The sequence below is a fragment of the Gavialis gangeticus genome, unplaced genomic scaffold (assembly GCF_001723915.1).
Source record: "Gavialis gangeticus isolate Ggan-Ray unplaced genomic scaffold, GavGan_comp1, whole genome shotgun sequence".
Taxonomy (NCBI): Eukaryota; Metazoa; Chordata; order Crocodylia; family Gavialidae; genus Gavialis; species Gavialis gangeticus.
In genome coordinates this window covers 2,144,663-2,157,667 of record NW_017729018.1, presented here as the reverse complement: position 1 = coordinate 2,157,667, position 13,005 = coordinate 2,144,663, and the positions used below count along the sequence as shown (strand labels likewise).

At 44.9% G+C, this 13,005-nt stretch overlaps 1 protein-coding gene across 3 annotated transcripts in view; it reads right to left on the bottom strand.

Moving 5' to 3' along the window:
• The window catches only part of RANBP3 (RAN binding protein 3), a 174,979-nt gene that overhangs the window by 77,934 nt on the left and 84,040 nt on the right, over nucleotides 1-13,005 (bottom strand). For all 3 annotated transcript variants that reach the window (XM_019513204.1, XM_019513205.1, XM_019513206.1), the window contains one exon: nucleotides 47-166. In XM_019513204.1, coding sequence (XP_019368749.1) covers nucleotides 47-166 — 120 coding nt within the window. The remainder of the gene's footprint in view (nucleotides 1-46; nucleotides 167-13,005) is intronic.

The window sequence follows — 13,005 nt, the reverse complement described above, 5'->3', positions numbered from 1 at the left end:
AAAAAAAAAAAAAAAAAAAAAAAAAAAAAAAAAAAAAAATCAGTACCTTAACTCGGTCTCTCAAATTCTGCCCAAACACAAATGCTTGCTGTGCATTTTGCTCTGGCTTCTCGTAATTATCATCCTCTGTAGTACTGTTCAGCTCTTTTTTCTGGCACTCTCTCACCTAAATGAGAAAAGTAGAAAAATTAAGGTATTAAAAAACAGATTAATGTTTGCTATAAACTATATTTACCCTTTCCAATATTTTTTTTATTAATGCAAGGCATAAGAGACAGAAAAGAACAAGCCAACATTACAGCATAATTCATCCTACAGATAGATATGCATCATATGACAGTTTCAGTGATGGGTTGCAGGAGGTAAAGGGAGTTGGAAGCACAGATGCGACCTTAACATTAATTCTGTCCAAAGCAGTTATGGCAGTTTATCCTGAAATGTCTGGAAACTTCCATAAATATAGTATCAACCAAATAGAGACTATATAAATACTTATCAGACCTGGAATCGTTTCTCCATAATCTACATGTTCTGAATACACTGCCAAAGATGAGCTATAGCTGTGATCATCCATTTACTTCAGACCAACTTCTTTCTTAAAAATACCATGCACACCCAAACAAATTTGCTAGGCTAAAGTAACTCACAAAAGCACAGCTCTGCAACATTCTTACTTCTTTGCAATGCTACCTTTGGTCCCGACTCTGGATAAAGCTTAGATAAGGAATTTATCTAGTAAGAGATGGGCAGAACCCCTCCTACCTAACAGATGACTGATAGAATTATTAGGATCTTGCATACTCACAATACAGATGCTAAAAGAAAAAAGGAGAACTGTGCTCTAAACAGCAATGTGTAGAATGCATCTGCAAAAAAAATGCTGGATAATGAGTTACTAGGTTTTTGGTTGTAGCTGTGTTGATCTAAGGACATAGGCAGGCAAGGTTCTTTGAATAAATGTGATATCTTTTATTAAACCAAGTAGCTGGAAAAAAGTTATTTGCAAGCTGTCAGGCACAATTACTCTTCTTCAGGCATTGGAAGTCTCTGCTGTTCTAAGACTAAAAGGAATGAAGGAAGCCAAGTGTGACAGGATGTTATTGAGAACGTAAATAGGTAGAAATTAGGAAAACAAAGCTAGAGCAGGGAAGTTGGAGGGAAGCATGAGGGGAACAAAGATAAGGGAGACTCTACAGTAGTAGTAATTCAAGGTAGAAAAGAGATTGACTGAAGAAGTAAATAGCTAGAAATTAGGAAGACAAAGGGCAGAAAAAGAGGGGAGAAGAGAGGGGGAAGAGGAGGGGAAAGAAAAAAAAGTGTAAGAGGTCAGATCTGGTAGGTATCTGGTGAATCAAACGTCAGGCAGGTTGTAATGCATCATAAATCAAATAAACTATAGCGAGTCCAGGATTTTTTGTATCCAGTAGATTTATGCAGTGAAGTTCACAGACTTATCTATGGAACGTGTTTTGTAAGCTCCCTTTGAGGATTAGAAATGAGAGATTGGAGAGAGAGTGATTGTCCTGTGACAAGTGTGGCCCCACAGGTAATTGGGTTTTCCTGTCTCTAGATTTCCGACGTGCATTCGTTCTGGTGCGCAGTTGCTGTTTGTTCTTTCCTATGTATTTTCCATCAGGGCATTTGGTGCATTGGTTGAAATATGTTACGTTTCTGGAGGTGCAGGTGCAAAATCCAGGAATGGTGATGGTTCTGTTGTGGGGTGTCATCATCGTGGGAGTAGTCAAGATGTGTTGGCAGGTTTTACGTTTTTTGTCCTGGCATGGTCTGGATCCATTCGGTGTGCTTTAGGCCATAGGAAGTTTGCTTCTGGTGATGTAGCTGTCAATGTTCAGTGTTCATTTAAAGGCTAGAATGGGTGGTTCTGAAAATAGCTCTTTAAGAAATGGGTCTTCTTCCAAGTATGGGTTGCAATTGTTTGAGGATTTTCCCATGTAGGTTCCAAGGAAGAGCGATAGGTCATAAGTAATAGTGTATGATTTGTGGGGATTTTCTTTTTGTAGTGCAGCAAATCTTCACGTGGTACGTGGGTAGGTCTTTCAAAAGTGTGATCTCTCTCTCTCTCCCTGGAGGAGAGTCTTTGTTTGGTGAAGGCCCTTTTGAGATTTATGAGGTGGTGAACATGGGTATTCTCCTCAGTGCAAATTCAGTATCAGAGCTTTGCTGTAAATTACAGCTTTCCTGGCTCGTGTTTAGGGCGATTGTTAGTTCTGTGTAGATATGTAATGTTGGTTTGTGGGTTTCTTCTATATGGTGGTTTGAATTTCACCATTTTGGATATTGACCATAGTGTCCAAAAAGGAAACGCTGATGTTAGAGTATTCAAGCGATGGTCTGGAAGGGTGATGATTGTTGAATTTTTGGTGGAAGTCAGAGACTGCAGGGGTTCTGTCCAAATGATGAAGTCGTCATCTATGTATCTCAGGTATAGTAAGGGTTTGATGGTGCAGTTCTTAAATTCTTCTTCCAGGTGGGTCATAAAAAGGTTGGCATATTGTGGGGCCATGTTTGTGCCCACAGCCTGGAGGAAGTGTTGGTTGTTGAAACTGAAGTTGCATGTGAGGATGAAGTGTACAAGTTCAGTGATATCCTTAGGTCTGTACTCTAGGTTGTAATCTTACTCTTCTAGATATGCAAGGCAGGCTTGGATGTCATCCTAATGTGGGATGTTGGTGTATAAGCTAATGACATCCATGGTGGCTAGGAAGGTATTGCTGGGAAAATGATCTATGTTTTTGAGTTTTTACAGGAAGTCCGTGGCGTTTTGGATAAAACTGTCTTTGGGTGACAAGTAGTTTTAGGATGGATTCCATGAAACCTGATATTTCTTCTGTTAGCGTCCCATGGTTTGAAATGATAGGTCTGCCAGGGTTTCTTTGTTTGTGAATTTTAGGGAGTACATAAAAAGTCCTTGGATTGGGTAGTGGAGAGATCAGGGTCTGAAGTTTTTCTTGTAGATCAGATGGAAATGTGATGGTGGTTTTGGAGGTGAAAAGGGGAATTGGATCTCCCTCTAGTTTTCCTAGTAGGTGGTATCAGAGTCATCTGCTGGCTTCTTTATATAGTCTTCACAGTTAAGGACAACTATAGCTCCTCCTTTATCTGCTGGTTTTATTACTATTTGGTGGTTGAATCTTAAGAGCTTCTATGGCCCTTCTCTTTGTTTGTTATGGTGGCATTTGTTGTTCAGTATTTCATTGTTCATTCTCTCTCTGAAGCAGTCAATGCAGCAATCGAGGTTTGAATTTTGTCCACTGTAAAGTGTCCAATCTGAGGGTTTGGGGGATTTTTTGGCATAGATTTTTTTTGTTGATGTTGTCACTGGATCTAGCGTTGAAAGTGGATTTGTTTTGGTTGTGGAAATATTCCTTCAGATGGAGAAGTTGAAAAAAATTCTTCTAGTTCTCCACACTGTAATATCTTACTTAGGTGTTTTTTTGGACAAAAATTAAGGCCTTTGGAGAGGACAGTTTTTTCAGCTTTGGTGCATGTGTGGGAAGAGATTCATAACATTAGAGGGTTGATTGGTACTTTGTTTCATCGAGTATGATGTTGGAATGTTGTATGGTATTAGTGTTGTTCTTCTGAAGGTTGTTTTGGGGCTGGGAAAGTTGTTCCTGTAGTAACTGGTTCCATTTCTTCTTTTTGTGTTGGATGGATGGTGTAATAAATCTTTGGTACTCTTTTTGTGTACACTGTATAATGTTTGGGAAGATACCCTGATTCATCTCTTGTAAGTGCTTCTATCATGTCTTGATTTCCTTTTCGAGGTGATTTCTTTTGGAGTACAGTATGTGAAGGAGATGATTTCTACATTTTTCTGAAGTTCTCCCTCAGGGCTGTGAAGCATTTGTGGAGCTGTGTAGTGATGACCAGATTGCAGATGTTCAGTTTTTTGGGAATGGTGATGCATTTCTTGCATAGGCTTAGAAAGTATATGTTATTGTTGAGGTTAGCTTCTTTTTTTCTTCATGTTGTAGTTTCCATTTCAAACAGCAAGATTTGATATCTTCCATGTTGCTGGGTTTTTGGTAGATAATGAGTGGAATGACATATTTAATGTTAGAGTCCTTCACTGATGTGGATTTTAAAGTGTGCACCTTGAAATCTGACATTTGTAGATTTGTTGAGAAAACCAAGTTAAAAAAAAATGTCTATTCACTTTGTGACTGGAATAATATGTCCCTATGACTCTGAATGCTTTCACAAGCACTAAAACGTTCAACAGAGAAGTATGGCATCCCAAATCAGAACCACAGACAGCAATATCCACATAATAAGGATAATCAGATGAGTGCTTTTAGAAATATATTTATTTCCATTGGCCCAATACTCATCCAATAACATTCAAGAGTAAAGAACGGAACCAAGTTAATGCTTATAGATAGGTGAATCCAGGCAAAGGGCCTGAATAGTGAAGAGACCACTATCAGGAAATCCCCTGCAGTTAGAAAGGATGATTCCCTCAGCTCCAGGAAAACAAAATATTTTTGTTAGCAATATCAGTATAAGATTTTAGCTGATTCTCACTGAGGAATCTTCTAGCCTTACAAAATGGAAGTTGGGGGAGAAGTAGAGTAGAAATAACAAACCCAACAAATTTACTAGCTCTTCCATCTCTGAAGCACTGCCTTTGCGTCACTCAACATCCATCTGCTACAGAAGGATGCAAAGATGAAGTACCATAATGAAGTGCCATCATCTGAACTTTAGGCCATGGCAACCTACATCTGCAGCTCAACATGAAAACCTCAATTTCCCAGGCTTATAAGGATGCCAGGAACATCTCTTATCTTCCTGTTGTACTACTTGCCTAAAAGTCTATCCTCTGTTCATTTTTTTCTTTTCCTGATGTGTTATTATGAGCTTCTAACTCTGATTTGCACTACAACCCCTCTTCTGCTAAGGGAGGAATAATTCCTTTTGCACATAGGGATGTGGAAGAGACTCACACCTATAGGAACTGGTACATAACTAACACTTGGTCTTTTCTGTGTTGATTTGCCATCATGCATTTTGAGAATGGACAAGGGAACCCAATACCAACAATGGCCACGCCTACATAAAGCGTGGACATCTGGTTCCCTGGGGACAACTAGTGGCAGTGCACCTTGTGCCACTGCTAGTTGTCCCTGGAAAATACCCATGCCACAGACCCTCTGGTGCATGGCAGGTTACCCCAGGTGGGGTAAGAGAGGCTGGGGCCCCAGCAGCCTTACCTGGGGTCCTCCTGGGACTGCAGTAGCAGTGATCCTGCCACTCAGAGCCTGACCGGCAGCTGGAGTGCGGCTCTGGCTGGCCAGGCTCTGGTTTTGAATGGCAAGCGCTGCTACTGTGTGCGCCAATCCACAATTTTTTGGTGCGGGGTTTCTGACCCCTGGATATCCAGGGGTCAACCCCTCCCCCCACCACCATCCAGCCTGTGCTGCTCCCCTGCTGTGTAGACAACAGCTGAACATGCAGTATGTGGCACCACAGATGCATCTGCAGTGCCACATGCTACACAGCCATGCTCATCTGGATGCAGCCAATTATTGCACATGTTGCACACCATGCTGGTGAGCAGTTAGGTAGTGAAAAATATCTAGTGTACACTTTGCAACTTAAGAAAAAATTTTATTTTGCATTTCTTAGAAGTACACCTTAAAGCAGGTGTTGGCAAAGATTTCCTGTAGCAGACTGGAATGATAGCTTAGGTTGAAGGGGCACAGGCTCTAGGACCCAGCTGACACCTCCCCAGCACAGCTTCTGTCTCTACCACCCAGCCATGGTACAGCTCCTGCTGCTAAAGACTGGCTGAAGCCCCTGCTCCACAGATCAAATCCAAATTACTCTGAGGGCTGCAGGTTGCCAATCCTTGTCCTAAAGCAGGGTTCAGCAATGTTTTTTGGGCAGAGTGGCAAAAACACCCACAACTTCAACTTGTAAGATGTTGGCATGCCGGGGTGGACAGCAGGGGAGCTGGGAGGGGTTCAATCTTTGTTGTGGCAATGTAACCCCAGCCCCTTCCCCACTGTCCACCCTGAGGCACACATGCATCTGCTGCCAGCAACAAGCTGTCCAGGCTGGCTGCAGAAGGCAACTAGGAAGCTGCAGGCAAAATGGCTTCATATACCATGGGTTGCAACCCCTGTCCTAAAGCATCTTCTTAAATCAGAATCTTCAGATGAAGATAATCAAGAGATATCACCCCTTACATTTGTAGTCTTTTGAAGTACCTAGAGATCTGAACCTCTGTGAAGCATTTGACTTTTACGTCCCATGATCTCCCCTTCCTTAAATAAGACTAATTTTAGATTGAGAATCCTAAGGGAGGGAGAGACATTGTGGTTAATCTATAGAACAGGTTTCCAAAAAGTTCAGATGGTGCCTGGGGAAGAGGGGGAGGGTGGTATTGATCGGGGCTCAGTTTTGCACAGTCTTATGATCTGGTCAAAACAGTCAGAGTGCCCACTCCACTAAGACCAGCCTCTAGTCCTGGAGGTTCAGAAGGGGTCCTTGGCCCACTTCTGTTTGCTGTAAGACAGATGAGCTGATGCGACAGGCAGGCAGTAGTTATAATCCACTAAATGGTATGGGAAGGCTACAGAACAGAAGGAGAAGTGGAGTAGAGTACCCTTACCAGGGTCTCCTTGGTCTGGATCCCAGCCAGTAATTCCTCTTGCCACAACAGTTGAGGCAGAGGGACAAAGCAACTCCTCCACACTCAGTGAAGGATCTAAGCAGGTGTTCTAAAAGCCATGTTGAATAGTTCCTTGGCCTTTTGACACTACTTCAAATTAAATTTTCCAACTTCATCAACTGGCAATATAAAGCATCTGTCAGGCATTTTGCCAAGGTGAGTGGTGTTACCACTTCCTGGAAGTTCTCCTGCACAAGGGAATGACTACCTGACCTAATGAGGCACAATATCTCCATGAAGATACTAAAACCAAAAGAACTTTTACAGGGGTGTGCGTGTGCGTGTTGGAGGGGGGGAGGGGAAGGAAACCATCTCTGTGCTGTATTCTGTAGGTGAGTAGGGGGCACAGGGACATTCAAGGTGACATTCTATTTTTTTCCTGGTCATTCAAGTGGCTGTATTTTCAGAGTCTACAGCAAGAGAGTGTCAAACTCAAAATTGCCCCTACAAGCCAAACCACACTGTGGGATTTCTCATGGGTCAGGTCTGGACTTAGCAGCAGCAAGGCAAGAATTGGCACAGGGGTTAACTCAGCTGTCACTCAAGTCTTCCCACTGGCAACACACATGCCCTTCAGAGCTTCTGCCACTGGGTATTCAGTGGTAGGCCCTGCCCTGCTTACCCTGCCCCAGAATTCCAGGCATCTCTACCAGCTCCACAAGCCATACATATGGCTCTGTGCACCAAATCTGGCCAGCAGACCATATAGCTTTGACACCCCTGCTCTGCAGAGTATTTTTGGCATTTACCTGCCCAGCCAAATGTTATTCTTTGATGGATAGCCCTGTATGCATGGACACCTAAGTTCGACCATACAGTTGTTCAGACTGAGCAGATATAATTACAGCTAAATCATGTGTATGCATCTGTAACACTTCTGGCCTCTGTTGCTTTAAGAGAGTATGACAATGACAATCAAGGACAACAAGAAGTCCTTCTTCAGGTATATGCAACAGGAGGAAAACAAATGCGAGTGTAGGGCCATTGCTCAACAACTCAAGAGAGCTGGTTACCAGCACCCAGGAGAAAGCTGAACTCCTGAATGACTACTTTGGCTTAGTCTTTCACCAGACCAAGGCGAAAAATAACGCCGGGTAGAGAACAGGATGACCACAGTGGGAATAACTGCCTTCCTACTATTGCCGTAGCATTGGTGTATGACCAATTTAAACAAACAAACAAACAAACAAACAAAGGGATACAAGTCAGCAGGACCAAATGATCTTCATCTGAGAGTGCTGAAGGACCTGGCCAAAGAGACTGCAGAACCCCTGGCAAAAAAAAAAAAAAACAAAAAAACAAAAAACTCTTCCACAATTCAGGGACTTCTCCAGAGCACAATGAGGACTAGAAGAGGGCCAATGTTGTGGCCATCCACAAGAAGGGCAGGAGGGAGGACCCGGGTAACTATATGCCAGTCAGCCTAACTTCCATTCTAGGGAAAATCCTAGAAAAGATCATCAGGGAGTCTATCTGCAATAAGCTTTCAGAAGCTAAGATTCTGAATGACAGCCAGCATGACTTCATCGCAGGCAGATCTTGCCTTACCAACCTCATCTCCTTCTATGACCAGGCAACTTGCCACCTGGACACAAGAGAGCAGGTTGACACTGTATACCTTGACTTCCAAAAGACCTTTGATCTAGTATCCCACGATATCCTTATGAGAAAATTGGATGATTGTGGGCTTAACTCCAAGACAGTCAGGTGGGTGAGAAATTGGCTGCAGGATAGGACCCAGAAGAGTCATAGTGAACAGATCTGTGTCATCCTGGAGAGAAATGGGCAGCAGTGTTGGAAGCACCCACAGATGTTGGTGCTTGGTCCAGTATTTTTCAACATCTTTATTAACAATTTGGACGTAGGGGTGAAAAGCTCACTGGCCAACTTTGCAGACGACACCAAGTTATGGGGAAACATGGTCACGCTTGAAGATAGGTTACAGATACAGGCAAACCTAGACAGGCTAGCAGGTTGGACAGACTGAAATCTGATGAAGTTCAGTGTCAGGACATGTAAAGTGCTCCACTTGAGGACAAGCAACCCCCAACACACCTACAGGCTTGGCAGCACCAAACTGACTAGCACCACAAATGAAAGGGACCTGGGGGTAATAACAGACCACAGTATGAATGAGCCAGCAGTGCGATGCTGTAGCCAGTAGGGCAAATAATACTCTGGCATGCATCAAATCGATGCATCTCCAGCAAAACCAAGGAGGTGATTCTTCTTCTTTATTCAGCACTGGTGGGACCACAGCTAGAATACTACATCCAGTTCTGGGCACCACACTTTAACAAGGACATGGACAAGCTTGAGAGAGTCCAAAGAAGAGCCACCCGTATGATCAGAATCTTACACGGCAAGCCATACGAGGAAAGGCTGAGGGATCTGGGACTCTTCAGCCTGAAGAAAGGAAGGCTGAGAGGGGACCTCCGCTACACTAGGGGAATACATCAAGAGCTCGGTGAGAAACTGTTCACTGGGGCACCCAAAGGGAAAACTAGGAGTAATGACCACAAACTCTAGGAAGACTATTTCAGGCTCAACATTAGGAAAAAATGGTCTTCACGGCTAGGGTGTCCAGACTATGGCATAAGCTCCCTCCAGAGGTGGTGCAATCACCTACCCTGGAAATCTTCAAGAAGAGACTGGACCGTCACCTTGGTGGGGTCATCTGACTTCCAGCTGTCTCTCCTGCTTGGTGCAGGGAGCTGGACCTGATCTTCCAAGTCCCTTCCAGCTTTACAATCTATGAATCTATGAACATGACAAGGCTGCAAGTGGTTGACAACCAAATCAGGCTACCTGCCAGAAAGCAAGTAGCTGCAGAAGCACGAAGACAGGAACCAAAAGGTTATGGATAACTACTCAGGACAAGCTGCCCTGCTATAGGCAACAGGCAGAGCCCCCAAGGAAAGTAGTTAAACAGAGCCTGTAGAGTAGCTAGATATGCAGCAGCAGAGGGGAGCAAATCTGTTAATTTGTGGAAGAGGTGCTCCTGTCAGCGTTAGATGCAGGCCTAGAACAGTACCATGAAGGCAGGGAGGGAACCAGCTGATTGGAGATAGGGTTTTGTAGTAACAAAGACCCAAGGTGGGTGATTTAAGTACACCCTGAGGCATTATGCACCTGTGCAATTTTGTGCATAAAAAGACATGACCCCACAATTGCATAAATTTAACCGTGGCAGGCTCTGTGCCTTCATTTCCATGATGCGGAGCACAGAGCCATGCAACCGGACAAATGGGTAGAGTGGAGAGGGGAGCTCCTGCCTCTAGAGGAGCAGGGGGCAGGCACAGGGTTTGGCAACTGGCCCATACCCATCCACACCAGGCCATGAGGGCTCCATGCCTCCATGTGGAGCTTCCAGCATTCCAGTGGGAAGCCGCATGTGGAGACAAGCAGGAGGCTGCCTGGCCTGATGGCACACAACTCCGTGCCTCCATGTGCAGCTTCCTACCAAAGTCCTGGAAGCCCCACATGGAGGGCCAGTGCAGCCCAATGACACATAGACCAGAAGCCATGCACCATCAGGCCGAGCAGGAAGCTGCACATGGAGGCACGGAGCTGCCCAGCCCAATGGTGTGTGGCTCCTGAACCACATGCCATTGGGCCAGGCCAGCTGGCCCTATGCCTACACATGAGGCTTCCAGCACTAGTGGGAAGCCACACATGAAGGCACAGAGCCTGCCCATCCTGATGGCACACAGCTGCAAGCCACACATGTTGGTATGGAGCCAGCCCTGCCTGGTACAAAGGCATGTGTCAATGGACTAGGCCACTCAGTGCCATCACATGCAGAAGTGTGTGAGCTGCCAGGGACTCTCCCTAATCACAGCCATAAGCACTGCAAGGGCCTGCTGCCTCCTGCTGTTGAGCTGCTCGGAGGGGCTGTGCAAATATGGGGGGGAGGGGGCAGTATGGTGGAGGGAGGCCCACGCGCACCTACAAATCCCTCATACCTCCACACCCTTTCATAAACCCCCCACATACTCCCATAACCATACCCCAAGCCCCAATCCCACACCCTGACACTCCCCTCACAAATCCTGACACAACCCACATCCACCCCACAAGCAAACAAAGTACCCACATATATATTTCTGAAGGTTCAAATAGTGTTATATTTAGTTTAAATTTGTAAAAAAATATAAATGTAATTTTGCATCATTTTGAATTTTCCTGCTCATCATTTGCCTGGGCTTTATTTAAGGCAAGGGCAGGCAAAATCTAGCCCATAGGGCCCCTAAAAAATTCAGAAAATATTTATCTGCTCCTGGCTGCCTGTCAAAGATGACAGGAGCAGGAGGACCAAGGGGAAGCCTCAGGAGGAATGCTGTAGCCCAGCCCAGCCTTGCCCCGCCCCCAGCCATTTCCCTGCCTTCCCGCCCCTGCAACTCCTGGCTGCATCACCGAACCAGGGAGCGCACATGCGTGCATGCATGTCGCACACACATCCCACCATACACATGCACCCACACACCCCTCTTGCACTGCCATACCATGCAGACTCCCTCACACCCCCCATGCCCCTATCCCCCCTATACCCCAGATATCCACATACACACCCACATGCTCCCTCACCTCACACCCCACAATCCCCCCAAACACATCCACACCTTCAGTCCCCCAAAAACCTATATCCCCCCACAATATACAAGTGTAAGACCTCTTTCTAAGCTGTTATACTATCACCTCTATGTACACTACACAAACACATGTAAATATGAATGTTTTAGATCAGGGGTAGGCAATTCTTCTGGGTGGAGGGCCGCTTACCGAGTTTCGGCAAGCTGTCAAGGGCCACATGGGTAGCACCCCCCACTCAGTCACCATCTTGTGACAGGAAGTCCTGCCCCCCTAATACTTGACCTTTGCCATTAGAAGTCCCTCCCCTTGCCCCTGGAAGTACTCCTTTCAACAAGGGGTTTTGCATCTCAGAACCAGAAAAATACCAAATTATATTCTAAAAACAAACATGTTATCACCTACACAACATAACCCCATAGCTGGAACCACAGTTCAAGCTCACTTGCATGTCCAAAAAACAAGCTCCGTACAGGTCACACTAGCACATGAAACTTTAACTCTAACCTTAGTAAGATTACAATTTTTACTAGTCAGAGTTCGTAAAAGCCTTTTAATTTCTGCCTAAATAAAAACAAAAACCATGAAACAGATTGAGAAGCATTGGCATACACAATCTTAACAATATTTTTTTTTCTTTTTTTTTTTGGAGTCGGGGCAACCACTTCCCTCCCACCCCCAATATTGTTGAATGTGGTGGCACCTCCAGTTGAGAACCACCATTGGCAGCACCTCAGTTTACTTCAGTGGTTCTCAACCAGTGCTGGACCTCCATGTAAAACTGCCCCATGTTCCTGCTGCATAGCCAGCAGGAAAGGGCTGTAGCACATATGCCTGCTCTTCTTGCATTACGGCACTCTAAAACCTTAATGCAGACAGGAGATCTGGTTCGCACTGTAGCTGTTCCCCATCCAGTTCTTCCCAATGCTTCGCCCAGAAATAGTGTGTGGATGGAACTGTCCCACATGCCTCCGTTTCCAAAACAATCATGGTAGGGAGGGGGGCAAGAAGGAGAGACCAGGCCAGGAAGGGTTACAGCCTGAGGCAATTCCCCTGTCTGTTACCATTCAAGAACCCTAATGCAGGTGGAATGTGCACATGCTACAATCTTGTGCATAGGGCAGCGTTACCCAACTGTCATTGTGGCACGATTGAAAAGGTCTTGCAGTACCCTGGTTAAGAACCACTGGTATATGCAAATAAGGGTTGCTAACTAGCCACATATTTACAAACAGTACATAAAAAGGGGCTAAAACCTGCCAGTTTTGATTGATGTTTCAATACAATCACAAATAGAAGGATTCTGGGGATGGTTAAACCAATTCTAAGTCATGTGTACTATTGTGCTTTGCACTTCCTTGACATAACTCTGCTTATTATGTAGGTTTAGCTATGATTATGTTCTATTATGATAACTGTGCATTCCTTCTTTACCCTCAGTAGTATGATGCATGTAAGTTCAGAGTTTTTGGGGCTATTCATTAGGCCTACAAAAAGCAGCAAGTATTCGCTTCCGATTCGGCCAATTCAAAGGACAGCGATTCGATCTGGAGATTCAAATTACTATCCCGATTCAATTCGGCCAAATCAGATCAGAAAGATTCGACGCTGCTTCTGAGATTTGGCCATAGACTAAACAGGCAGCTGACTCCAGCTGGTAAGTCTGTGGGGGTTGGGGAAGAGGGGATGGAAGGGGCATGGGGGAGTGAGGGATG